The sequence below is a fragment of the Oncorhynchus masou genome, chromosome 9 (assembly GCF_036934945.1).
Source record: "Oncorhynchus masou masou isolate Uvic2021 chromosome 9, UVic_Omas_1.1, whole genome shotgun sequence".
In the NCBI taxonomy this organism is placed as follows: Eukaryota; Metazoa; Chordata; class Actinopteri; order Salmoniformes; family Salmonidae; genus Oncorhynchus; species Oncorhynchus masou.
Window position 1 is genome coordinate 45,439,068 of NC_088220.1, and position 27,890 is coordinate 45,466,957.

Genomic DNA, 27,890 nt, shown 5'->3' on the forward strand with positions numbered 1-27,890 from the left:
GAGAACTGTAGCTTGGTTGTCCGCCATTGCTGAGTGTGGAGATCTTACGTTAGAGAAACATTGCCGTTTGGTTGTCAACAACCAACTACGGACTAGTGAGGCTCGAGTGGAAGCTCCACAAGTATACTTCCCTGTACCTAACCAGATAATATTTTCATGAAAAAACAGAACACACAGACGAGGTAACCATGTCCAATCTCAGCAAAGGCGGCACAAAAAAGGACACCAAGATGAGGATACGAGCTTTTCCTGTAAGTACACACCGCTAATAGGACCTGTCCCTGCCAGCAGCAGGCGGTGACTGGACCACCGAGGTTCGAGTAACTAGCTAGCTGGGGAGTGCAGTTTGCAAGGCCGGTCTTTCAGTAAAAACAAGTAGATAGCTAGCTACCCCCTACAAGAGGTTATGGATAGCTGCTTGCTAGCTACCTACTGTTAGATACAGTAGCTAGTAACATTACTGTTGTCAGACAATTATTAGCTAGCGAACGACCAACTGTTATTTTACCCGGAGAAAAACATGGTTTCTAGCTAGTTAACTAAATATTTGGGTTCGTAGCTTTGTTTGAGGCTGAACGACTTGTTTTATTTAAAGTTAGGTCAAATCAGAAACTGGTGGGTTGGACTGGAGATAATTGTTGTTATTCTGCATGACATGGTTTGCTGAATCACGTTCTTTTTGTTAATAAAAAAGCACGTTCTTGAGTTACATGCCAATAAAACCTTTCGATACCCCGACTATCTTTAACTGTTGGATAGATAGCTAACTTTAGCATCGACTGTTACACCTAGTTAATGTAACGTTAGATACTTTGTCTTTGAAGATTGAAGTAGCTAACGTTAGCCTAAGTTTAATTTGTAAACAGTTTGCTAAAACTAATGGACAAAAGCTGATGGGAGTAAGCTATTGGTTGACATCAGTTTTCAGAAGATCAGTATTCAGTTATGATGGATGTCCCTCCACTGAATCCTCAATGATCCCCTATAGTAGCTCTCGATATCCCTTCTCTCCATAGGGTTTCCAGCAGTTAGCTTTGCCCACTGCTGGCTCCATGTGAACTACAATTCCGACTCCGTGTTTTAAAGTTTATAAACGTAAATAATCATTGCTTGGGAAAAGGTTTTCGAAACAAATGGCCCTTTCATATCAGTCAAATAATCTATTTTTAAAATATTTTTTATATATATTTTGTTCCCTCTTCTCCACAATTTCGTGGTATCCAATTGGTAGTTGGTCTTGTCCCATCGCTGCAAATCCCGTACGGACTCGGGAAAGGCGAAGGTCGAGAGCTATGCGTCCTCCGAAACACAACCCAGCCAAGCCGCACTGCTTCTTGATACGGTGCCCGCTTAACCCGGAAGCCAGCCGCACCAATGCTTTGGAGGAAACGCCGTACACCTGGCAACCGTGTCAGCTTGCATTGTGCCCGGCCCAGGAGTCGCTAGTGCGCGATGGGGCAAGAACTCCCCTGTCGGCCAAACTGGACGACGCTGGGCAAATTGTGCGCTTCCCCATGGGTCTCCAGGTCACGGCCGGCAGCGACAGAGCTTAGACTTGAACCAGGATCTCTAGTGGCACAACGAGCACTGTGATGCAGTTTCTTAGACCTCTGCAACACGCAGGAGGCCTGAAAAATTATATTTTAAATAAAAACAATTATTCACTTATTATTCACTTATTCACTGTATAAGTGTATAAATGTGTGCCTCCAGTTGATGAACTACACTTCCTCCCAGTTATGCTTACAGGGGTGTTCGGAACAGGCTAGACAGCTAATTGGCACAGTTGGTCTCCTCTTGTCTGTCTTCTGTAAACAAGCGTGGAAATATGGCCATGTGGGAACACTAACCCTATTAATGTGTGTAGTAATTTAACATTTTGTTTTTATAAAATTATTTCTCGCTGATATGAGAGATACGTTACTTGTGTTTCCAAAACCGTACCTCTTTCGCATTAACGTTTAGAGCAAGCATCGAGCTTAAGGTAGTTAGCGTCTATGTTAATTATTGTGACATCCGGTAGCTAGTTTTGCCAGTTTTGTTAGTTTAATCTTCACCAAGGCAGTGACTCATCATAAACGTCAAATTACCTTAGGCCTTAAATGAAAGGATCATGTGCTTAGCCCAGTGTTTAGTTGAACGTTCACTGCCATCAGATCATGTTACCTCCCCTTGCTGTTCAGATCTCCATATGACAAAACTTTAAATCATTATCATGAAAGGGATGGGAAGGATATGAGTGCTCCTCAGATTCTATCCAGTTTGCCATCTACTGAGTTTCACACTAACCCATGTGAAGCGGCTGAAGCCACTTTGGAACACACTTTTGATATGCAGAGAGATGGTGTAGAATAGATCTTTAAAATTCTTGTTTTATGTCTTGGCTAGGACTTCCTAGGGTCCATTTCAGACATTCAGAGATGTCCTCAGAATCAGCAATTAGTCTGGCCACAGACTAAAATGATGTTGAGTACCACAGAAAATAGGACTGTTTTGTGTAGTTCTGGTCCAGGGTGTTAGTGCACTTCCTCTACTAACGTTGACCAGAGCGAAACAAAACTGTGCAATCATGGTCCGAAAAAGGTTCAGGCCCTGTACCTGGATTATTAGTGGGATACAAGACAGTTAATTTATTGTGGTAAGTTTCTAGGTTTTATAAAAATGACTTGTGAGTAAAAGGCCTATTAGTTGCAGAGGGTTTCACTTCATCGGGATCCCCGTCCCTCACTCCAATAAGAAATCCAAATACCAACCTTGCATAATTGTTCTCGGGTTGAGTAGGGTCATGGATTGTCCTGCTATGTTACCTCCCGGATTCTTGTGAACCCTGTCCAATCACACCGATACTTCCTGTGAAATATGCTTGTGTTTGAATGGTGCCATATCCAGACACCTTATATGCAGCTTTTGGCCAGCCTCACTTTGGAGAGCCTCCAGGTTTAACAGGCTATGTTTGAGTGTGACAGCCAAAGGTGACAAGGGATTTATATCAAGCTGTGAATATGGCCATGTTTATCCGAGTGGGATGGTTGGCTACAGTGCAGTTACTGTTTGTCCAGTTAAAATGAGAATTTGGGGGAAAGGCAAATGTTACGAGGCACAGTTAGAGGTGGCCGTGAGCAATATGATATATAAATATAAAGCACTTTCATTCATGCTATGGACTGGATGGAACCTTATTGGGAATATTGTCATGATATTGCAGTCCTGCACTCTTAGTTCATCACACGGAACACAAATAGGGACACACCTCTGTTTCCTTTACAGTGATTTGTTTTAATATACTTTAAATCATGAATTTTCAGGAGGAGCATTCTTTTATCAATGTTACACTCAAACTGTTAGATATTGCAATATAATATAAGCACTCTTTAAATAAGTAGGGGTTTTGGGGTTGCAGAAGTGCAGCAAGTGTTGACTTGTTTCGTCTCTCTCGCAGGTTGCTGACCTAAAGAAGTAGGCTAGCCTAGCAGGAGACTGATAAAAATGGAGGCTATGCATATGGTGTCTATCAAGCTTGCTTTGCTCCAGTTCTCCCTCAAACGAGGGAGCCAAAGATCCCCGAAACTTTGGCCTGTCAGTCTATTTGTCTGCTCGCCTCTCACTCCCTTTCTCCACTGCAGATGACGATGGACGAGAAGTATGTCAACAACATCTGGGACCTTCTGAAGAATGCCATCCAGGAGATCCAGAGGAAGAACAACAGCGGGCTGAGCTTCGAGGAGCTCTACAGGAACGCCTACACCATGGTGCTGCACAAACACGGCGAGAAGCTCTACACAGGCCTCCGGGAGGTGGTCACTGAGCATCTCATCAACAAAGTAAGGCCAATGAACGCAGGGTGGTAGACTCGTGCTCATCCCAGCGCAAGTCGGGGAGTTGATTCAGTACTGGGTGCTGTTCATTAGGGCATGTATTGGAATAATGTTAAAACGTTTTACAACAGACAATGAAAACGAGCGTTTCTTATTGGACCAGTCCAGCTAGTCCCTCCCTGTTTCAGCCAGATTTCTTTAGTTTGACTTTTCATGAACACTACCCTGGTCTGGATTAACATCCCTTTGCTGGATTTGTGTATGGCAGTAATCACCGTCGTAAAATCACTGGCAGAGTATTTTCTGTCTTACAGGATCTCTACAGTGGTAGAATAGTCACTGAGCTTGACCACAAGATGTTACTCACCTCGACCATAATAACATTTTCACTGCTGAAAAGCAAGGAAACAAACCTTGTCTGTTAATCGAATCCAGGCAATATTAAATTACAGGCCAATTGCCCTGTTCAGTGTTGGGCCTGTTTGGTATGCTGACAGCGTGATGAAGTGGAGTGCTCATATTAAACCAATTACTGTGGAAAGCTCAGAGAATCTGTCTGACTATGGCTGGATGCGGCGAACTTGCAAAAGAAAGCAAACTATCCGGAAAACATGAGTTGCTTCCATTCATTCAGAAGCCTTATATTTAGTGGTTGGAATTTAAATGAGTTAAGTTTGAGGAATGGGGCTATCAGAAGGCCCAGCTCCACTCGGGCCCAAAGGCATCTGACTGGAGATTTGAAAGCTCTCTTTCAGTAAACACACACAGTCCTGATCTATGACAAGCTCGGTTGATTGAAAAAGTATTCTGTTTCGGAGAGCAAAGCAGGATTTTTGTTTTTGCTTTGTGTTTTGTCGAGTTATGTAGGTACTAGGAAGCAGATCGATCTGCCTTTTGGTGCTTGAATCAGTGATTGTGATAGCCTTTGACCTTGGGAAAGTGTTTGTGTGATTTAGTTCCACAAACTATCCTATCACATGATCCCTATAACGTTCATGTTTAAACCACACACACCATGTAGGTCAACATATTCCACTGAATGAGTAGCAGCAGGAAGCAGCATCAGATTATCTTAAAGCCGTGACAGGTTTCTATGGGGTCTGCAAACTATTTGGATACAATGACATTACTGGGCCAATTAAATATCTATGCAGGGCTAGGGCTTTGGCGGTCATTACATTTTTTCAGCTGGTTGATTGTCATTTAAATAACTGCCGGTCTCACGGTAATTGACCATTTAATTAACATAAAGATGCTTTGCATCTCCGGTTTCCACTTATAGCCACTGATGCGGACCTTTGGAACATCTACATTTTAAAACATCTAATAAATCAATTTAATATAGCCAGCACATCACAATAAATATTTTTTTTTAGGCAGGAAGAAAATGTAGCCTATTCCAGAAGAACAGAATAGCATATTCCTTTGGTAGGCCCTGATCTGGCTGTGCCATATGGCAGTTGGGTACACTAGTTCATTTATCAGGCAATATTTGCTTATAATTCCGGTGGCATTATTTTATAGTAAGAGTAATACAATTGAACATAACTGAATAAAATTGGGTATTTTTCTCCCAAACGATTTTCGATGGAGTGCGCACATGCGGCTATTCGGTGTTGAGCGGTTAACAAAGAAACAGGTCCTCCAATATGCTTAATTTACAGTTATTTATTCAACTTTAGTTGTGATAGAAACGTTAGGTTATATGTTTTGATTTCTAATACATTAAGGCTGCATGAAGCAAAGAATGATGATATGAAAAAAGTTGCATGAAAGGGAAGTGCTCTGCTCTTTTTCTTGCGCAGGCTACACACACACCTCATTAGTCTCACATTCAGAATTTGACATGCACTTGATAATATCCTCACGCAGTATTCTCCATTTAATCTGGTCTTTACATATGTGTGGAATTATTTTTTTATTTAGAATGGCCCACAAAAAATGAAAATCATCCATAGCCTGCACTCAAATAGCGAATGGAGGTTATGTGCAGTTACTTTTTTAATATCCCAGGTAGGCTACACTGTTTGTAAAGCAGATTAATGTGCTTAATTTAAATATAGCAGCACGAGAAATCTCATCCTGTGTTCTTGGAATTTATTAAATAGTGGCCAGTCAAAACTCAGTCAGAACACGTTTCACCAGGCTGTGTAGGCTATGGGCTCTCCAACCATGTTCCAGGGGTCTTGAGCATATAGGCTACGTTTTGGATTTATTTGGCCACTTCAGTTGTGATACAAACCTTAGCAAAGCATATAGGCCTATGGACTAGGTTACATAATGCATGCAGCTATGATTTGAAAAATTTGGAAAAAAATGATAATATTTTCATCATTCAGACTATTCTCAATTTAATCTTGTCTTTACATATACTAAATCATGTGAGTGGGTGATTATCATGCACCTGTCGGAAAACAGGGGCAGGGTAAAAAAAGACGTCTTCCATATGCACTAGAATAGCTAATGGATACGCTTTTCCCACGGTTCATTTTCATGCAAGCCAGTTAGGCAACTTTGGTTGAAAAGCGAAGCAATTTGCTTAATATTTGGAAAGCTGAGACGTACATATAGTAGGCCTAGCCTATAGAAAGCTAATGGGATTCTCCTCTTTTTAACAGATTGCATAGCATAGCCTATAGAAACGCAACAGGAACACTTTCATTCCATGCATCAACCAGCTATGAGAAGCTGTCTCTCCCTGTGCAGAAGGTGATCCTATTCTGCTCAAACTCTGAATGCCAGGGCTCTCATGAAGTATTTACTTTTAGATTTAATTTGTATTGATGTCAGAGTGATAGAGGGACAATAGAGTGCTGAGTACCGGCCGTTAGCAAGTTTTCTAGGCTACTAATGACAATCAGAGGCATCAGATGACAGTGGTCATGACTCCTGACTGCCAGTATGGCTGTACTACAGTCACCATAGGCCTATATAGGTTGGCATGCCTAACTTTTTAGATTATCAATCATCGCTCTGGATGTCAATATTTCAGCAGTGGCCTTAAAAAAACACCACCCAATTGGCATCTCAGAATTAAAACAAATACTCTCCCATTGACATTCTGTTCTTGTCCCCCACATTTACAATCAGAGTAATAGGGTAAATCCATTTGAATTCAATCCCTTTTTGACAGCATCCAGTTTGATTTAAACAAAACTTTCCAAACATGTTTTGCTATGGAAGAACTGGTCATAAAGTGGCAAAAATCACTGAAGCAGGAGACTCATATCTCCCTCACTAGCTTTAAGCACCAACTGTCAGAGCAGCTCACAGATCACTGTACCTGTACATAGCCCATCTGAAATAGCCCATCCAACTACCTCATCCCCATACTGTATTTATTTATTTATTTATTTATCTTGCTCCTTTGCACCCCGGTATCTCTACTTGCACATTCATCTTCTGCACATCTACCATTCCAGTGTTTAATTGCTATATTGTAATTACTTTGCCACCATGGCCTATTTATTGCCTTATCCTACCTCATTTGCTCATACTGTATATAGACTTTTTCCACAGTATTATTGACTGTATGTTTGTTTATTCCATGTGTAACTTTGTTGTATGTGTCAAACTGCTTTGCTTTATCTTGGCCAGGTCACAGTTGCAAATGAGTACTTGTTCTCAACTAACCTACCTGGTTAAATAAATGTAAACTTTCAAATATCCCTTTGTTGACTGTTGCAGGGCGTTATATCATCCTCCTTCAGCACCGGCCTGAACCCTAGCTGCCTTAAGCTCTCTCCTGGCCCCTTACACTAAGTCTGAATTTGTCCTGCTAGGTGACCTAAACTGGGACATGCTTAAACCATCTAACCAAGTCCTAAAGCAATGGGACTCCCTATACATTTCTCTCAGATTATTACCAATCCCACAAGGTATGACTCCAAACACCCAGAAAAGGATACTCTCCTCAGTGTTATCCTCACAAATAATCCTGATAGGTACCAGTCTGGTGATCACTGTTTTACAGCCTGTGTTCATAATGGCTGCTCAGTGCAATGTCCTGTCCTGATTTGTCATAGACGCTTGCTAAAAAACTTTAATGAGCAAGCAAGCCTTCCTTCATGACCTGGCCTCTGTATATTGGTATTAGAGGTCGACCGATTCATCTGAATGGCCGATTAATTAGGACCGATTTCAAGTTTTCGTAACAATCGGAAATCTGTATTTTTGGACACCGATTTGGCTGATTTAAAAAAAAATAAAAAAAAATGTACACCTTTATTTATCCTTTATTTAACTAGGCAAGTCAGTTCAGAACACATTCTTATTTTCAATGACAGCCTAGGAACGGTGGGTTAACTGCCTTGTTCAGGGGCAGAATGACAGATTTTTACCTTGTCAGCCCGGGGATTCAATCTTGCAACCTTACAGTTAACTAGTCCAACGCTCTAACCACCTGATTACATTGCACTCCACAAGGAGACTGCCTGTTACATGAATGCAGTAAAGAAGCCAAGATAAGTTGCTAGCTAGCATTAAACTTATCTTATAAAAAACAATCAATCAATCATAATCACTAGTTATAACTACACATGGTTGATGATATTACTAGTTTAATCTAGCGTGTCCTGCGTTGCATATAATCGATGCGGTGCGTATTCACGAAAAAGGACCATCTTGCTCCAATGTGTAAACATCAATGCCTTTCTTAAAATCAATACACAAGTATATATTTTTAAACCTGCATATTTTGCTAAAAGAAATCCAGGTTAGCAGGCAATATTAACCAGTTGAAATTGTCACTTCTCTTGCGTTTATTGCACGCAGAGTCCGTGTATATGCAACAGTTTGGGCCGCCTAATTTGCCAGAATTTTACGTAATTATGACATAACATTGAAGGTTGTACAATGTAACATGAATATTTAGACTGATGGATGCCACCCGTTAGATAAAATAAGGAACGGTTCCGTACTTTCGTGCGTTTTGCCAGCAGCTTGTCGCTGTGCTTCAAGCATTGAGCTGTTTATGACTTCAAGCCTATCAACTCCCGAGATTAGGCTGGTGTAACCGATGTGAAATGGCTAGCTAGTTAGCGGGGTGCGCGCTAATAGCGTTTCAAACGTCACTTGCTCTGAGACTTGGAGTGGTTGTTCCCCTTGCCCTGCAAGGGCTGCGGCTTTTGTGGAGCGATGGGTAACGCTGCTTCGAGGGTGGCTGTTGTCGATGTGTTCCTGGTTAGAGCCCAGGTAGGGGCGAGGAGAGGGACGGAAGCTATACTGTTACACTGGCAAAACTAAAGTGCCTATAAGAACATCCAATAGTCAAAGGTATATGAAATACAAATCGTATAGAGAGAAATTGTCCTATAATTACTACAACCTAAAACTTCTTACCTGGCAATATTGAAGACTCCTGTTAAAAGGAATCACCAGCTTTCATTTGTTCTCATGTTCTGAGCAAGGAACTTAAACGTTAGCTTTTTTACATGGCACATATTGCACTTTTACTTTCTTCTCCAACACTTTGTTTTTGCATTATTTAAACCAAATTGAACATGTTTCATTTTATTTGAGGCTAAATTGATTTGATTGATGTATTATATTAAGTTAAAATAAGTGTTCCTTCAGTATTGTTGTAATTGTCATTATTACAAATACATTTTTTTTAAAGTCAGCCGATTAATCGCTATCGGCTATTTTTGGTCCTCCAATAATCGGTATCGGCATTGAAAAATCATAATCGGTCGACCTCTAATTGGTATAGAATCAAATTGATCCTGTCTGTCGAAGAAGCTGGGACTTTCTTTTTTGATATCTTCAGTGATATTGTTAACAAACACGCCCCCATAAAGAACATTTTAATTAAAACTGGTTCAGACCCTGCTTTGACCGTGATCTTGCAGAGTTACTCCACATCAAGAATTGCATTTGGCGAAAGGCTCGGCACACGCATACTCAGGCTGACTGGCTCTCGTTCAGGTATATGAGAAATAAGTGACTCAGGCTATCCGGAAGGCCAAAGTTAGATACTTCATATCCCTAAGAAGTTAATTAGGAGCAGTTCTCTCTCTCTCTCAGGGTTTAAACCCAAAAAGTTCTGGAAAATGGTTAAAGACCTGGAGAATAAACCATCCTCCACATAGCTGCCCATGTCCCTTAATGTTGTTGATGTGGTTTTTACTAACAAGGAGCACATGGCTGAGCTCTTTCATCACCACTTCATTAAGTCAGGATTCCTATTTGACTCAGCCATGCCTCCTTGCCCGTCCAACATTTCCTAATTTCCCACCCCTTCTCATGTGACTAGCCCTAAAGCTCCTCCCTCTTTTTCCCCTGCCCCGCTACAAAGTTTCTCCCTGCAGGCGGTCACTGAGTCCGAGGTGCTAAAGGAGCTCCTTAAATTTGACCCCCAAAGAACATCTGGGTCAGATGGTTTAGACCTTTTCTTCTTTAACCTTTCTAGCGCAGGGGTTCCGCTAGCAGAACACCTCGACAACATTCCGCTGAAAAGGCAGCGCGCGAAATTCAAAAATATTTTTTAGAAATATGTGACTTTCACACATTAAGTCCAATACAGCAAATGAAAGATAAACATCTTGTTAGTCTACCCATCGTGTCCGATTAAAAAAAATGCTTTACAGCTAAAGCACAACATAGATCAATGTTAGATCACCGCCAAGTCAAAAAAACACACAGCCATTTTTCCAGCCAAAGATTGGAGTCACAAAAAGCAGAAATATAGATCAAATTAATCACTAACCTTTGATGATCTTCATCAGATGACACTCAGAGGACATCATGTTACACAATACATGTATGTTTTGTTCGATAATGTGCATATTTATATCCAAAAATCTCAGTTTACATTGGTGCCTTACGTGCAGTAATGTTTTGATTCCAAAACATCTGGTGATTTTAGCAGAAATACTCATAATAAACATTGATAAAAGATACTAGTTTTATTCACAGAATTAAAGATAGACTTCTCCTTAATGCAACTTCTGTGTCAGATTTAAAGAAAAAGCATAATCTGAGAACGGCTCTCAGAACCCAAAACAGCCAGAGGAATAGCCGCCATTTTGGAATCAACAAAGTTATAAACAACACCATAAATATTTACTTGCCTTTGATGATCTTCGTCAGAAGGCACTCCAGTTCGACAATAAATGACTGATTTGTTCCATAAAGTTCCATAATTTATGTCCAAATAGCCACTTGTTGTTAGCGTGTTCAGCCCAGTAATCCATCTTCATGAGGCGTGAGCATTTCATCCAGACAAAAACTCAAAGTTCAGTTACAGTCCTTTAGAAACATGTCAAACGATGTATGGAATCAATCTTTAGGATGTTTTTAACATAAAACATCAATAATGTTCCAACCGGAGAATTCCTTTGTCTTCAGAAAAGGCACTGGAACGAGAGGTAACTCTGTCGGGAGCGCGCGTCATGAGACCGAGGCACAATGTCAGACCACTGACTCAAACAGGTCTCATGAGCCCCTCCTTTATAGTAGAATCCTCATTCAATTTTCAAAAGACAGTTGACATCTAGTGGAAGCCCTAGGAAGTGTAACCTCATCCATATCTCAATGTGTACTCGGTAGGCAAAGCTTTGAAAAACTACAAACCTCAGATGTCCCACTTCCGGGTTGGGTTTTTCTCAGGTTTTCACCTGCCATATGAGTTCTGTTATACTTACAGACATCATTCAAACAGTTTTAGGCCCATCTCTGACCTTTTTTAACCTGTCTCCCCTCTCTGGTGTGCATCCCATTGCTTATAAAGCAGCCATGGTTAGTCCTTAATTTAAAGGGGGAGATCAAGCTGATCTTATTAACTGTTATAGGCCAATTTCTATTTTGCCCTGTTTATCAAAGTATTGGAAAAACTTGTCAATAATCAACTGACTGGCTTTCTTGATGTCTATAGTATTCTCTCTGGTATGCAATCTGGTTTCCGCTCTGGTTATGGATGTGTCACTGCAACCTTAAAGGTCCTCAATGATGTCACCATTGCCCTTGATTCTAAGCAATGTTGTGCTGCTATTTTTTATTGACTTGGCCAATGCTTTTGATACAGTAGACCATTCCATTCTTGTGGGCCGGCTAAGGAGTATTGGTGTCTCTGAAGGGTCTTTGGTCTGGTTTTATAACTACCTCAGAGTGCAGTGTATAAAGTCAGAACATCTTCTGTCTCAGCCAGTGCCTGTCACCAAGGGTGTATCCCAAGGGTCGATCCTAGGCTGCACGCCTAGGATCATCAACAACATAGCTCAGGCAGTAGGAAGCTCTCTCTCTATTTATATTCAAATCAAATCAAATTTTATTTGTCACATACACATGGTTAGAAGATGTTAATGCGAGTGTAACGAAATGCTTGTGCTTCTAGTTCCGACAATGCAGTAATAACCAACAAGTAATCTAACTAACAATTCCTAATCTACTGTCTTATACACAGTGTAAGGGGATAAAGAATATGTACATAAGGATATATGAATGAGTGATGGTACAGAGCAGCATAGGCAAGATACAGTAGATGGTATCGAGTACAGTATATACATGTGAGATGAGTATGTAAACAAAGTGGCATAGTTAAAGTGGCTAGTGATACATGTATTACATAAGGATGCAGTCGATGATATAGAGTACAGTATATAGGTATGCATATGAGATGAATAATGTAGGGTAAGTAACATTATATAAGGTAGCATTGTTTAAAGTGGCTAGTGATATATTTACAACATTTCCCATCAATTCCCATTATTAAAGTGGCTGGAGTTGAGTCAGTGTCAGTGTGTAGGCAGCAGCCACTCAATGTTAGTGGTGGCTGTTTAACAGTCTGATGGCCTTGAGATAGAAGCTGTTTTTCAGTCTCTCGGTCCCAGCTTTGACGCACCTGTACTGACCTCGCCTTCTGGATGATAGCGGGGTGAACAGGCAGTGGCTCGGGTGGTAGATGTCCTTGATGATCTTTATGGCCTTCCTGTAACATCGGGTGGTGTAGGTGTCCTGGAGGGCAGGTAGTTTGCCCCCGATGATGCGTTGTGCAGACCTCACTACCCTCTGGAGGGCCTTACGGTTGAGGGCGGAGCAGTTGCCGTACCAGGCGGTGATACAGCCCGCCAGGATGCTCTCGATTGTGCCTCTGTAGAAGTTTGTGAGTGCTTTTGGTGACAAGCCGAATTTCTTCAGCCTCCTGAGGTTGAAGAGGCGCTGCTGCGCCTTCTTCACGATGCTGTCTGTGTGAGTGGACCAATTCAGTTTGTCTGTGATGTGTATGCTGAGGAACTTAAAACTTGCTACTCTCCACTACTGTTCCTACTGTTCCATCGATGTGGATAGGGGGTGTTCCCTCTGCTGTTTCCTGAAGTCCACAATCATCTCCTTAGTTTTGTTGACGTTGAGTGTGAGGTTATTTTCCTGACACCACACTCCGAGGGCCCTCACCTCCTCCCTGTAGGCCGTCTCGTCGTTGTTGGTAATCAAGCCTACCACTGTTGTGTCGTCCGCAAACTTGATGATTGAGTTGGAGGCGTGCGTGGCCACGCAGTCGTGGGTGAACAGGGAGTACAGGAGAGGGCTCAGAACGCACCCTTGTGGGGCCCCAGTGTTGAGGATCAGCGGGGAGGAGATGTTGTTACCTACCCTCACCACCTGGGGGCGGCCCGTCTGGAAGTCCAGTACCCAGTTGCACAGGGCGGGGTCGAGACCCAGGGTCTCGAGCTTGATGACGAGCTTGGAGGGTACTATGGTGTTGAATGCCGAGCTGTAGTCGATGAACAGCATTCTCACATAGGTATTCCTCTTGTCCAGATGGGTTAGGGCAGTGTGCAGTGTGGTTGAGATTGCATCGTCTGTGGACCTATTTGAGCGGTAAGCAAATTGGAGTGGGTCTAGGGTGTCAGGTAGGGTGGAGGTGATATGGTCCTTGACTGGTCTCTCAAAGCACTTCATGATGACGGAAGTGAGTGCTACGGGGCGGTAGTCGTTTAGCTCAGTTACCTTAGCTTTCTTGGGAACAGGAACGATGGTGGCCCTCTTGAAGCATGTGGGAACAGCAGACTGGTATAGGGATTGATTGAATATGTCCGTAAACACACCAGCCAGCTGGTCTGCGCATGCTCTGAGGGCGCGGCTGGGGATGCCGTCTGGGCATGATAGTCTTATACCCAACTGGCCTCTCCCCGGATTTTGTGTTCGGCAGGTAAGTGTGCCCTCTAGCGGCTAGATGTTCTTTACCATTCGGTCATCAGATTTGCCACCAATGCTCCTTATAGGACACATCACTGCACTCTATACACATCTGTAAACTGGTCATCTCTGTATACACGTCGCAAGACCCACTGGTTGTTTCTTATTTAGAAAGGCCCTCCACTCCCTTCTAAGATGGTTATCTAAGATATACTGCAGCCCTCATCCTCCACATAAAACACCAGTTTTATCTCAATCTCTTCATTCAAAGTCTCAATCATGGACACTCTTACTGACAGTTGTGGCTGCTTTGTGTGATGTATTGTTGTCAAACCTTCTTGTCCTTTGTGCTGTTGTCTGTGCCCAACAAGGTTTCTACCCTGTTTTGTGCAACTACCATGTTGTGCTGCTGCCATGTTGTGTTGCTACCATGTGGTCATGTTGTTGCTACCATGCTGTGTTGTCATGTGTTGCTGTCATGGTATGTTGTCGTCTTAGGTCTCTCTTTATGTGGTGTTGTCTCTAATGTCGTGATGTGTGTTTTGTCCTGTATTTTTCTTTTTAATCCGAGCACCCATCCCTGCAGGAGGCCTTTACATAGGCTGTCATTGTGAAAAATAATTTGTTCTTAACTGGCTTGCCTCGTTAAATGAAGGTTGAATAAAAAATAAAGGTGCTCAAAGTTGACCCATTTTGCACACCCTACCATACAATGAGACATCCATGTCTTTATCACTGGAAAATATAAACGGTTGAATTTGATATCATTTAAAAGCTTACAGTGTGGTCAAAATATGTGATTGTTTATTGAGGACCTTTTTTTATTTAAATGTTCCTTTTTTGAACCTTTATTGCCTTTTTATTATCAATTATCAAAAAGTCCATGAACTCATATTTGCATAAGTTGTAGCTTAGACCCTATTTCATATCATCTGAGGTTTTTGTGTTGTGCCTGCTATCAGTTGAGACACATCGTACTCTTAAATAAAGGGTGGGTGTCATTTCAATCATCGCAATAGGATAGGTCCATTCTATTAATTATTTCAGACCACTGCAATTTACACCATTGGTCTTGGGCGATATACCATTTACCGGTGGTATTTTGAAATACAGACGGTATGATTTTCAATACCGTCCCCTCCTTGAATGTTTTGGCATTCAGGTCCAAAAAGCTAAGCTAACATTTAAGGTCCTTGCTCAGAACATGAGAACATATGAAAGCTGGTGGTTAAATATTCCCAGTTAAGAAGTTTTAGGTTGTAGTTATTATAGGAATTCTGACATGTCGACTATTTCTCTCTATACCATTTGTATTTCATATACCTTTGACTATTGGATGTTCTTCTAGGCACTTTAGTATTGCCAGCTTAATCTCGGGAGTTGATAGGCTTGAAGTCATCAACAGCGCTGTGAATCAAGCATTGCTAAGAGCTGCTGGCAAACGCAGTAAAGTGCTGTTTGAATGAATGCTTACGAGCCTGCTCCTGCCTATCACTGCTCAGTCAGACTGCTCTATCAAATCGTAGACTTAATTATAATATAATAAACACAGAAATACGAGCTTTTGGTCATTAATATGGTCAAATCCGGAAACTATAATTTTGAAAACAAAACGTTTATTCTTTCAGTGAAATACGGAACCGTTCCATGTTCTTTCGGACGGGTGACAACCCAAAGTCTAAATTTTGCTGTAACATTGCACAATCTTTAATGTTATGTCATAATTATGTAAAATTATGGCAAATTAGTTCGCAACGAGCCATGCTGCCCAAACTGTTGAATAAGTTTAATACTCTGCTTGCACGGAACGCAAGATAAGTGACACAATTTCCCTAGTTTAATATTGCCCGCGAACATGAATTTCTTTTAACTCAATATGCAGGTTTAAAAAATATATACTTCTGTGTATTGATTTTAAGAAAGGCATGGATGTTTATGCAACGATTGTGCTTTTGTTAAATCATCAGCCGTTTGGCGAAGTAGGCTGTGATTCGATGATAAATTAACAGCCACTATATTGATTATATGCAACGCAGGACAAGCTAGTTAACCTAGTAAAATCATCAACCATGTGTAGTCAACTAGTGATTATGTGAAGATTGACTGTTTTTTATAAGCTAAGTTTAATACTAGCAAGCAACTTACCTTGGCTCCTTGCAGCCACAAGGTCCTTTTGACGCTGCACTCGGGTAACAGGTGGTCAGCCTGCCGCGCAGTTTCCTCGTGGATTGCTATGTAACCGGTGTCCAAAAAGGCCTATTACCAATTATGAAAACTTGAAATCGGCCCTAATTAATCGTCTGACCTCTAATTGAGACATAAAGTGGTTTGTGATGATGTGGCTCAGTTGGTAGAGCATGGCACTTGCAATGCTAGGGTTGTGGGTTCGATTCCCACGGGGACCAGTATGAAAATGTATGCACATTTTTTTCATACCCTTCCCCAGATATGTGCCTCGACACAATCCTGTCTCGTAGCTCTACGAACAATTCCTTCGACCTCGTGGCTTGGTTTTTGCTCTGACATGCACTGTCAACTGTGGTACCTTTATATAGACAAGTGTGTGCCTTTCCAAATCATGTCCAATCAATTGAATTTAGCACATGTGGACTCCAATAAAGTTGTAGAAACATGTCAAGGACAATCAATGGAAACAGGATGCACCTGAGCTTAATTTCGAGACTCTTAGCAAAGTGTCTGAATTCTTACGTGAATAAATAGTTTTTCATTTGTAATATATTTGCAAAAAAATTCTAAACCTGTTATCGCTTTGTCACTATGGGTTATTGTGTGTAGATTGCTGAGGATTGTTTTGTATTTAATCCATTTTAAAATAAGGCTGTAACATAACAAAATGTGGAAAATGTCAAGGTGTCTATATACTTTCCGAATGCACTGTGTAAGTACAACAGATTCATCAGTAGGCGATTATAGTGAGCTGAGAGGGGTTCACTTTCCATTGAGATAGTATGCTGGGAACTGTTTCACTAAATTGTTGTTGTTTGATTGTTTCTCTGCCTGAAGTTGATGAGCACAGTGTTCTTTAGAGTCCCATACAGAGAGAGGAAACTCAGAGAGAGGAGCTTGTAGAGGGAGAGACTCACGGACAGAGAGTGTGTCATGCAGAGAAAGCGAGATGGGCTCAGTGTGCCAAGTCATCAGTGTGGTGTTGTAGTATCAAACGAATGCCTCTCTGCCTGACTGTGCTACTGCTTCCCCATAGGTACGGGAAGATGTCCTCAACTCACTAAACAACAACTTCCTCCAAACACTAAACCAAGCCTGGAACGACCACCAGACAGCCATGGTCATGATCAGAGACATCCTCATGTACATGGTGAGTGGCACCACCAGATACCAGAGCCATGTATTTAGAGAGTTATGTTTTAATTCTAGACATACATAGCATTATTTTAATATTCCCCATTTTAAATTAATGGGGTGCTAACATGGCTGCCATAGTATTGTAGGGTCATGTAAATGCATCATTATGCAGAAACCTCAATGTCCAAACTCTCTAAATACATGGCTCTGACAGCTACAAGGTGCAGTCGTAAACCAGGGATGTTTTACAAAAAACAAACATGTTTTTAGTATTTTGTTCATTCATGTTGTTCCAGTCAGCAGATACGTTTTCAAGATACAGCACAAATCTAAAAGTGATGCTACATTTTGCATCATTGTGTTTTGCATCATCACACTTTTAGAAAACGTAACTGCTCACATGCACAATTTGTGCTTATCAGACGTGCACACTTCTTAGTTATTAGGATTTGACTGTATTTCTCAATACAGTGTCATCTCGTAACCCCCCTTGGACTGGTAATGCATTGCTTCCTGGCTGCAGGTCTCAAACGCGCTCCGGGGTGAGGTACAGATCTGAGATCAGCTTCCCGTCCACTAATCTTAAACATAACCATTAGTGGGGGAAATGCAAAACCTGCCCAAGATCAGCCTTGAATGATTCACCCTCTCATTCTCTTGTTTCCCAGGACCGGGTGTATGTGCAGCAGAACAATGTGGAGAACGTCTATAACCTGGGCCTGATCATCTTCAGAGACCAGGTGGTGCGCTACGGCTGCATCCGAGACCACCTCCGACAGACCCTCCTGGACATGATCGCACGAGAGAGGAAGGGCGAAGTGGTGGACAGGTATAATAATATGACCCTATACACAGGTCCCGTTCGACTTCTTTAAAAGTGTACAAACTCCTAGCTTCGTTGAAGGGATCACTGAAATGACATAAGTGTAATCACTGGAAATGACTGGAAGCCATGCGGCGGAAAGCTTGTGTTCATCTGTCCAGTCATGTCTAAGCATCGACTGTTTGAAGGGAGGAGGGAAGGATGCACTTTGAAGGAATTCAAACAGAGCCACAGTTTCTGAGCTGAAGGAAGCAGTGTTTTTCTCGATGAAGAAAACCACAACCGTAATCCATGATTATTTCATTGTGCTCTTTGTTGAATTTAAAAAGTATCTGATAGTCTTTGAGCTGACCCAGACCTAAATGATATCCTATACACTGAGCGTACAAAACATTAGGAGTTGCACCCCACTTTTATCTCAGAACAGCCTCAATTCATAGGGGCATGGACTCTTCAAGGTGTTGAAAGTGTTCCACAGAGATAGATGCTGGCTCATGTTGACCCCAATGCTTCCCACAGTTGTCAAGTTAACCTGACCCTGTCTGTCTGTCTGTCTGTCTCTCTTGCTCTCTCTCAGGGGGGCGATCAGAAATGCCTGCCAGATGTTAATGATCTTAGGCCTCGAAGGGAGGTCGGTTTACGAAGAGGACTTTGAGGCCCCGTTTTTAGAAATGTCTGCAGAGTTCTTCCAGGTTTGTAAGAATCCCCTCCCCACCACATCTATTCATACATTTCATTCGCATCAATGCTATATGTCATGCACGTTGACTTGCATTGATATTTGTTGTTTGCCTACTATTATCATAATATGTACATCATGTGTATGCCCTCTGTCACCCAAGGCGCTCCTAACCCCGTGTTTGTTTGCCCTCCCAGATGGAAAGTCAAAAGTTTTTGGCGGAGAACAGCGCAAGCGTGTACATAAAGAAAGTGGAGGCGCGAATAAACGAGGAGATCGAGCGCGTGCTGCACTGCCTAGACAAGACGACAGAAGAGCCCATTGTGAAGGTGGTGGAGCGGGAGCTCATCTCCAAGCACATGAAGACCATCGTGGAAATGGAGAACTCGGGCCTCGTCCACATGCTCAAGAACGGAAAGACAGAGGGTCAGTTTGCCACACTAGTACTACTCCAGTCCCAGCTATACTTTGCATCCCAAACGGCACCCTATTTCCTATGCAGTGAAATACCTTTGACAGGGCCGATAGGGCTCTGGTCAAAAGTAGTGCACTATATAGGGCATAGGGTGCCATTTGGGACACCAGACTTTTTTCTTTTTCCATGAAAGGGATATTTCACCCCGATGTTAGTGTCAGACATTTGCATACATCTTGAGGTCTTTTGCAGAGCAGAATAATTGAGTAATGTACATTGTGTGAATATGTGTTGTTATCGTGTGCACACTTGGCACCACACGTGCCATTGTTTTGATATCAATGTCAGCAATTCTATATTTATGGTGAAAGATATTGGTGGGTGGTCTTTGGATACGAATGTGTTTGTACTGATGTGTGTGCCCGTGTGCGTGCGTGCGTGCATGCGTGAACACAGACCTGGCGTGTATGTATAAGCTCTTTAGCAGAGTGCCAAACGGACTGAAGACCATGTGTGAGTGCATGAGCTCCTACCTCCGCGAGCAGGGCAAGGCGCTGGTGTCAGAGGAGGGCGAGGGCAAAAACCCTGTGGATTACATCCAGGTAATTTACACCGGAAGTGACATCATTGGCAGGGGGTCCACAAAAAAATTATCTGGCTACATTCCCATTCTGGCTGCATTTCCACACTCCCTGGTCATGGATTTAACAATAGGGGAAACTCCAGTGAATGCTTATACCAATTCAATGCTTTTAAATCCACTGTCGGGATGCAATTTCTGTTGTTATACTCCATATTGCCACTAGATGGCAGATACACGAGCATGTAGTAAGTGCCATTGCTTTCCAATAATGTCATGTGTTCTTCCTTCCTCTTGTTTTTGTTCTCTGCAGGGTCTGTTGGATCTGAAGTCTCGTTTCGACCGCTTCCTTCTAGAGTCGTTCAACAACGACCGGCTCTTCAAGCAGACCATCGCAGGGGACTTTGAATACTTCCTCAACCTCAACTCGCGCTCCCCCGAGTACCTCTCCTTGTTCATCGACGACAAGCTGAAGAAAGGCGTAAAAGGAGTGAGTCGTTTTCTGATGTAATGGGGAGGAACGTTCCTCTCCTCAGGGCACACAAGCTGCGTCCCTAATGACACCATATTTTCTATACAGTGCTCTACTTTTAACCAGAGCCCGATGGCACCATATTCACTACATAGTGCCCTACTTTTCACCAGGTCCCAATATAAGGAATAGGTGCCATTTGATTGTGACACATATTTGGTTGTGTTTCTGATTATTTTGTGCCCAGTAGAAATGAATGGTAAATAATGTATTGTGTCACTTTTATTGTAAATAAGAATATAATATATTTCTAAACACGTCTACATTAATTTGGATGCTACCATGATTACAGTTAATCTGGAATAAATTGTGAATAATTATGAGTGAGGTTATACGCACAAATATGACAATACATTATTTACCATTAATTTCTATTGGGCACAAAATAACCTGAAACGCAACCAAATATAACAGAAAATGCATCCAACACATTTGTAGAGTAACACGCTTGATGTAGTCATTGCATGCAATAAATATGGGACCGAATACTACACTTTTTACTACTTTAATACACATAAGTGAATTTGTCCCAATACTTTTGGCCGCCTAAAATGCACAAAAAGTTATGTAATTTCTTAACGGTTCACCTGACATGGATGAAAATTACCTAAAATTAAAGCCGATGGACTCCACTTTAACCTCAGTCATTGTATCATTTCAAATTCAAAGTGCTGGAGTACAGAGCCAAAACAACCACACATGGGTCACTGTCCCTTTACTTTTAGAGCGCACTGTATAAGGAGTTCAATATATTTGATTAAATCAGTGTTTCAAATGTAATCATTTAAAGTGTGTATGTGTGGTCGTGTAACACTCGCTGTCCTCTCGTTCTGTGTGTGTGTAGTTGACGGAGCAGGAGGTGGAGTCGATCCTGGACAAGGCCATGGTGCTCTTCAGGTTCATGCAGGAGAAGGATGTGTTTGAGAGGTACTACAAACAGCACCTGGCCAGGAGACTGCTCACCAACAAGAGCGTCTCGGACGACTCTGAGAAGAACATGATCTCTAAACTCAAGGTGAGGAAACAGGATGAGGAAGAACAGTATCTTAAGATCTTCCATCCATTAACAGATTCATCAACTGTTTGTTTCAGATATACAGTGCATTCGGAAAGTATTCAGACCCCTTGACTTTTTCCACATCTTGTGACCTTAGTCTTATTCTAAAAGGAATGGAAGTAATTTTTTCAAATTTATTACAAATAAAAAACAGAAATATCACATACACATTAGCATCCAGACCCTTTACTCAGTACTTTGTTGAAGCACCTTTGGCAATTACAGCCTTGAGTCTTCTTGGATATGACACTACAAGCTTGGCACAACTTTATTTGGAGAGTTTCTCCCATTCTTCTCTGCAGATCCTCTCAAGCTCTGTCAGGTTGGATGGGGAGCGTCGCTGGATAGCTATTTTCAGGTCTCTGAAGAGATGTTGTCTCTGGCTGGGCCACTCAAGGACATTCAGAGACTTGTCCCGAAGCCACTCCTGCGTTGTCTTGGCTGTGTGCTTAGGGTCGTTGTCTGGTTAGAGGTGAACCTTTGCCCAGTCTGAGGTTGGTGAAGGTTTTCTCTGTACTTTGCTCTGTTTATCTTTCCCTCGATCCTGACTAGTCTCCAAGTCCTTGCCGCTGAAAAAATACCCACAGCATGATCCTGACTCCACCATGCTTCACCGTAGGAATGGTGCCAGGTTTCCTCCAGACATGACACTTGGCATTCAGGCCAAATAGTTCGATCTTGGTTTCATCAGACAAGAGAATCTTGTTTCTCATGGTCTGAGTACTTTAGATGCCTTTTGGCAACTCCAAGCGGGCCGTCATATGCCTTTTACTGAGGAGTGGCTTCTGTCTGGCTACTCTACCACAAAGGCCTGATTGCTGGAGTACTACAGAGATGGTTGTCAGTGACCATTGGGTTCTTGGTCACCTCCCTGACCAAGGCCCTTCTCCACCGATTGCCTGGCGGCCAGCTCTAGGAAGAGTCTTGGTGGTTCCAAACTTCTTCCATTTTAAGAATGATGGAGGCCACTGTGTTCTTGGGAACCTTCAATGCATTTTTTGGGTAAACTTCCCCAGATCTGTGCCTCGACACAATCCTGTCTCGTAGCTCTACGGACAATTCCTTCGACCTCGTGGCTTGGTTTTTGCTCTGACGTGCACTGTCAACTATGAGACCTTATATAGACAGGTGGGTGTCTTTCAAAATTATGTCCAATCAATTGAATGTACTACAGGTGGTCTCCAATCAAGTTGTAGAAACATCTCAAGGAGGATCAATGGAAACAGGATGCACCTGAGCTCAATTTCAAGTCTCATTGCAAAGGTTCTGAATACTTATGGAAATAAGGCATCTGTTTTCTTAGAATTAATACATTTGCAACAATTTCTAAAAACCTGTTTTCACCTTATCATTATGAGGTATTGTGTGTAGGTTGATGAGAAAATCAATTTTAGAATAAGGCTTTAACATAACAAAATGTGGAAAAAGTCGAGGGGTCTGAATACTTTCCGAATGCATTGTGTTGTAGCACCTTCAATACCTAATAAGTGCAACCTTAAGATTTGCAATATAAGTATATGCCAGACCTATCTTCAAATACTTTGAGTATTTGCGTTAGCCTGCTTGGGGTGCCATGTGGGCGTGGTTTGCACTTTTGGTTATTTTTGATTTGGTTCAATTGCAAAGCTAAAATATTTTAAATTATTATTAAATTGTATTTTGATCCCAGTTCTGGTACTTTACACAATGCAATATATTTTTAACTTGAACTGCACCAGTGGTGGAAAAAGTACCCAATTGTTATACGTGAGTAAAAGTAAAGATGCCTTAATAGAAAATAACTAAAGTAAAAGTATGTCACTCAGTAAAATACTACTTGAGTAAATGTATTTGGCTTTAAATATACTTAAGTATCAAAAGTAGAAGTACCAGTAACTTAGAATTCCTTAGATTAAGCAAACCAGACGTCACCATTTTCTTAGTTTTTTAAATTTACGGAGAGCCAGGGGCACACTCGGACATCATTCATAAATAAAGCATTTGTGTTTCATGAGTACGCCAGGTCAGAGGCAGTAGGGATGACCAGGGATGGTCTCTTGATAAGTGCGTGAATTGCACAATTTTTCTGTGCTGCTAAGCATTCGAAATGTACAAAGTACTTTTGGGGTTCAGGGAAAATGTATGGAGTCAAAAGTACATTATTTCTTTTAGGAATGTAGTGAAGTAAAATTAAAAGTTGTCAAAAATAGAAATAGTGAAGTACAGATATCCCAAAAAAGACTTAAGTAAAACATACTGTCAAGTACTACTTAAGTACTTTACACCTTTTGAACCGTACAAACTGTATGTTGAACTACAGCTCAGCTGAGTGAAGAGTCAGTGTGACAGAAACGATAGTGCGAGTGAAGTGTTGTTTAATAGATCTGTATCATCCCGTATATCTCTTTCTCTTCCTCTTTCTCTGGTTCCCCTGGCCAGACGGAGTGTGGTTGCCAGTTCACCTCCAAACTAGAAGGCATGTTCCGAGACATGAGCATCTCAAACACAACCATGGACGAGTTCCGTCAACATCTACAGTCAACAGCGGTGAGACACCCACTCACAGAACCAGTCCAGTGTTGGTTCTGGGGAACATAGAGCTCGCCAGCTTGTAGTCCTAAAAAAAATAGAAATGAGTTACCTCTGGTTTGTTCAGCCATTCCTATGGGGAAAGAATAGGGTTTTGGGACAAAACATATAAGATCACCTAAGCCTGTCTTTACCACAGACCATATTTTTGGCATTTATCAAAAACTTCATTCATTTTCCCATATGGTTTGTCCAAAGAAGCCATTACTATTGCTCTCTATTTAACCTAGCTCTCTCAAAGCGAAGAGCACATCTTATGGAGCTTTTGATGGTCATTCTGACAATTCGGAACCTCAGTGAAAGACGTAGATCTAACTTCCATCCCCAGGTGTCGTTGGGTGGAGTCGATCTCACAGTGAGGGTTTTGACGACAGGTTACTGGCCAACGCAGTCTGCCACGCCCAAATGTAATATCCCCCCTTCTCCTCGACATGCATTTGAAGTCTTTAGAAGGTTTGTCTATCTCATTTACTTTGCATAGCAGAGGCCATGTAATACCCTGCAGCAGGTTGTGGATGCGGGGCGCTGTCCTTTGTCTGTGTTTGTTTTTAATGCTGTAATGTGTGACTGTCTTCTGATTTTGTGGCCATAGATTTTATCTGGCAAAACACAGCGGCAGGCAGCTTACATTGCAGCATCACATGGGCTCTGCAGACCTCAATGCCACCTTCTACGGGCCAATCAAAAAGGTATGCAGGGGACAGCCTTTGACTGGCTGGCAGGTATACAGACTGATACACACACACACACACACACACACACACACACACACACACACACACACACACACACACACACACACCACTAATATCAACATCAGGCCTTGATAACAGCAGGTGTATGAAGGCTGTACTTGCCTTTGAATATGGCATGAACATTGATGTGTGGGGGGGCTACAGTTGAAGTTTACATACACTTAGGTTGGAGTCATTAAAACTAGTTATTCAACCACTCCACACATGTCTTGTTAACAAACTATATTCAAACAATTCCACAACTAATACCAAATACACAGAAATCTAAAGGGATGGAATAAGAAAATGTACATATAAATACAGTTGAAGTCAGAAGTTTACATACACTTAGGTTGGAGTCATTAAAAACTAGTTTTTCAACCACTCCACAAATGTCTTGTTAACAAACTATAGTTTTGGCAAGTTGGTTAGGACATCTACTTTGTGCATGACACAAGTAATTTTTCCAACAATTGTTTACAGACAGATTATTTCACTTATAATTCACTGTATCGCAATTCCAGTGGGTCAAAAGTTTACATACACTAAGTTGACTGCCTTTAAACAGCTTGGAAAATTCCAGAAAATTATGTCATGGCTTTAGAAGCTTCTGATAGGCTAATTGACATCATTTGAGTCAATTGGAGGTGTACCTGTGGATGTATTTCAAGGCCTACCTTCAAACTCAGTGCCTCTTTGCTTGACATCATGGGAAAATCAAAAGAAATCAGCTAAGACCTCAGAACAAAAATTGTAGACCGACAAGTCTGGTTCATGCTTGGGAACAATTTCCAAACTCCTGAAGGTACCACGGTCATCTGTACAAACAATAGTACGCAAGTATAAACCCCATGGGCTCACAGAGCCATCATACCACTCAGGAAGGAGATGCATTCTGTCTCCTAGAGATTAATATTCTTTGGTGTGAAAAGTACAAATCAATCCCAGAACAACAACAAAGGACCTTGTGGAGATGCTGGAGGAAACGGGTACAAAAGTATCTATATCTACAGTAAAACGAGTCCTATATCGACATAACCTGAAAGGCCGCTCCGCAATGAAGAAACCACTGCTCCAAAACCGCCATAAAAAAGCCAGACTACGGTTGGCAACTGCACCTGGGGACAAAGATCTTGTATGTATGTGTGTGTGTATGTATGTGTGTGTGTGTGTGTGTGTGTGTGTGTGTGTGTGTATGTAAACTTCCGACTTCAACTGTGTGTGTTTATATAAGCATGACATAGTCAGTGATTGAACAGAGGCTACATTGATTACTCCTGTGTGACTGAGTTACCTGAAGGCGGCCGGCCGGTTGTGACCTCTCCTCTCCTCCCAGGAGGACGGCTTGGAGGTGGGGGTGGGCGGTGCCCAAGTAACAGGCTCCAACACCAGGAAGCACATACTGCAGGTGTCCACCTTCCAGATGACAATACTCATGATCTTCAACAACCGGGAGAAGTCCATGTTTGAGGTACAGCTGCTAATTGAATGCGTAGCACATCACAGAATAAAGTCAAGTTTGTAAGTAGGGATGTATTTGGGCAAAGTGATATCTTTATTATATGTGCAGGATGTTCAAGTTTGTGGTCTGGCAATGTCTTTCCCTGAGAGAATAAATAAAGTTATATTGAACTGAAAACGTTAGACACTCTTGTTTCTCTAAAAAACAATTTAGCAGCATAGTGCAGTCATGGATCAAAGGATCCCTCTGCCTCATCTCCATCTATCCTCTTTTCCCCATCTCTCACTCTCTGCTGTGTAGGAGATCCAGCAGGAGACAGACATCCCAGAGAGGGAGCTAGTGCGAGCGCTGCAGTCGCTGGCCTGCGGGAAGCCCACCCAGCGGGTCCTCACTAAGGAGCCCAAGTCCAAGGAGATCGAGAACGGTCATGTGTTCACCGTCAACGACCAGTTCACCTCCAAGCTGCACCGCGTCAAGATCCAGACAGGTAGACAAACCCAGTTAGCCATACAGACCGTTCTTGTAGAACACAGATTTAAAGATCTATGGCATGCAAAACCAAAATGGCACAAAAACAACCAGGATTTATTTTGTTTCAATATTGGTTTCTGAAGCATGGCGTTGAACTGTATGCATACCAACCTTCTAGGGTCATTCTAACCACAGAATTATAATGAGATTCTATTTCTCTGATTCTACCTCAGATAGTTTTAGTGAAAACACAACTGATATCCACTCGTCTGGATAGCCCAGCCAAAGATTTACCTGTGTAGCGGGAATTTATTTTTATTTAACTAAGCAAGTCGGTTAAGAACAAAGTCTTATTTACAATGTCGGCCTAACCCGGATGACGCTGGGCCAATTGTGTGCCGCCCTATGGGACTCCCAATCACGGCCGGATGTGATACAGCCTGGATACGAATCAGGGACTGTAGTGATGCCTCTTGTACTTAGATGCAGTGCCTTAGACTGCTGCGCCACTTGGGAGCCCAATGATATAGTCCTGTGTGTGTAGCTGTCATATGAGGTGCCTGGCTGAAACTGGTTTCCTTGTGTTGGTCGCTAGTCGCCGCTAAGCAAGGAGAGACGGACCCGGAGAGGAAGGAGACGCGGCAGAAAGTGGACGATGATAGGAAGCACGAGATCGAGGCGGCCATCGTCCGCATCATGAAGTCTAGAAAGAAGATGCAGCATAACGTGTTGGTAGCAGAGGTCAGTGGAATACAGTGTATGAACATTGAGGTGTTTTGGGGTACTTCTGTCTGTACCTCTCAGTAATTAGATGTAAGATCCGGTTCTGATTGTGTTTGTACCATCTCTCCAGGTCACCCAGCAATTGCGATCGCGATTCCTCCCCAGTCCTGTAGTCATCAAGAAGCGCATTGAAGGACTCATTGAGCGGGAATATTTGGCACGGACACCGGAGGATCGCAAAGTGTATACTTATGTAGCATAAGGGCGTGAATTCAATCAAACTTGACACAAAAATAAACAATACTTTTTTTGGGGGGGGGGGGGGGGGTCTTGTGTTATGTGTATGAACTTGGAAGTTTGTCTGATACTGGGAAGCTTACCTTTCTTTCATTGGAAAAAAAAGACAAGGTTTTTAAAATATATTTTAGCTAAATGGAGGGATTGGATATAGTTTTGTTACAGTTTCATGTTCCTTATGTGGCCTTGGGGAGAATTTGGGCGGACAGTGGGAAATGCATCAAATGTACTGCATTTATAAACAAAGGAAAAGTACTGCCCAACAAACAAAGGAAA

General features: G+C 42.1%; 1 protein-coding gene across 1 annotated transcript; it reads left to right on the forward strand.

Annotated features, from left to right (window-relative positions):
• LOC135546040 (cullin-3-like) lies at positions 1-27,639 on the forward strand. The gene is made up of 16 exons (XM_064974124.1): positions 1-251; positions 3,624-3,821; positions 17,173-17,286; positions 17,942-18,102; positions 18,674-18,788; positions 18,973-19,201; positions 19,647-19,792; positions 20,084-20,260; positions 21,147-21,317; positions 23,778-23,885; positions 24,256-24,380; positions 24,520-24,616; positions 25,998-26,132; positions 26,424-26,610; positions 27,190-27,335; positions 27,448-27,639. The coding sequence occupies exons 1-16, from the start codon at positions 189-191 to the stop codon at positions 27,577-27,579; spliced, it is 2,304 nt and encodes a 767-aa protein (XP_064830196.1). The 5' UTR covers positions 1-188; the 3' UTR covers positions 27,580-27,639.
• The last annotated feature ends 251 nt before the right edge of the window (positions 27,640-27,890 follow it).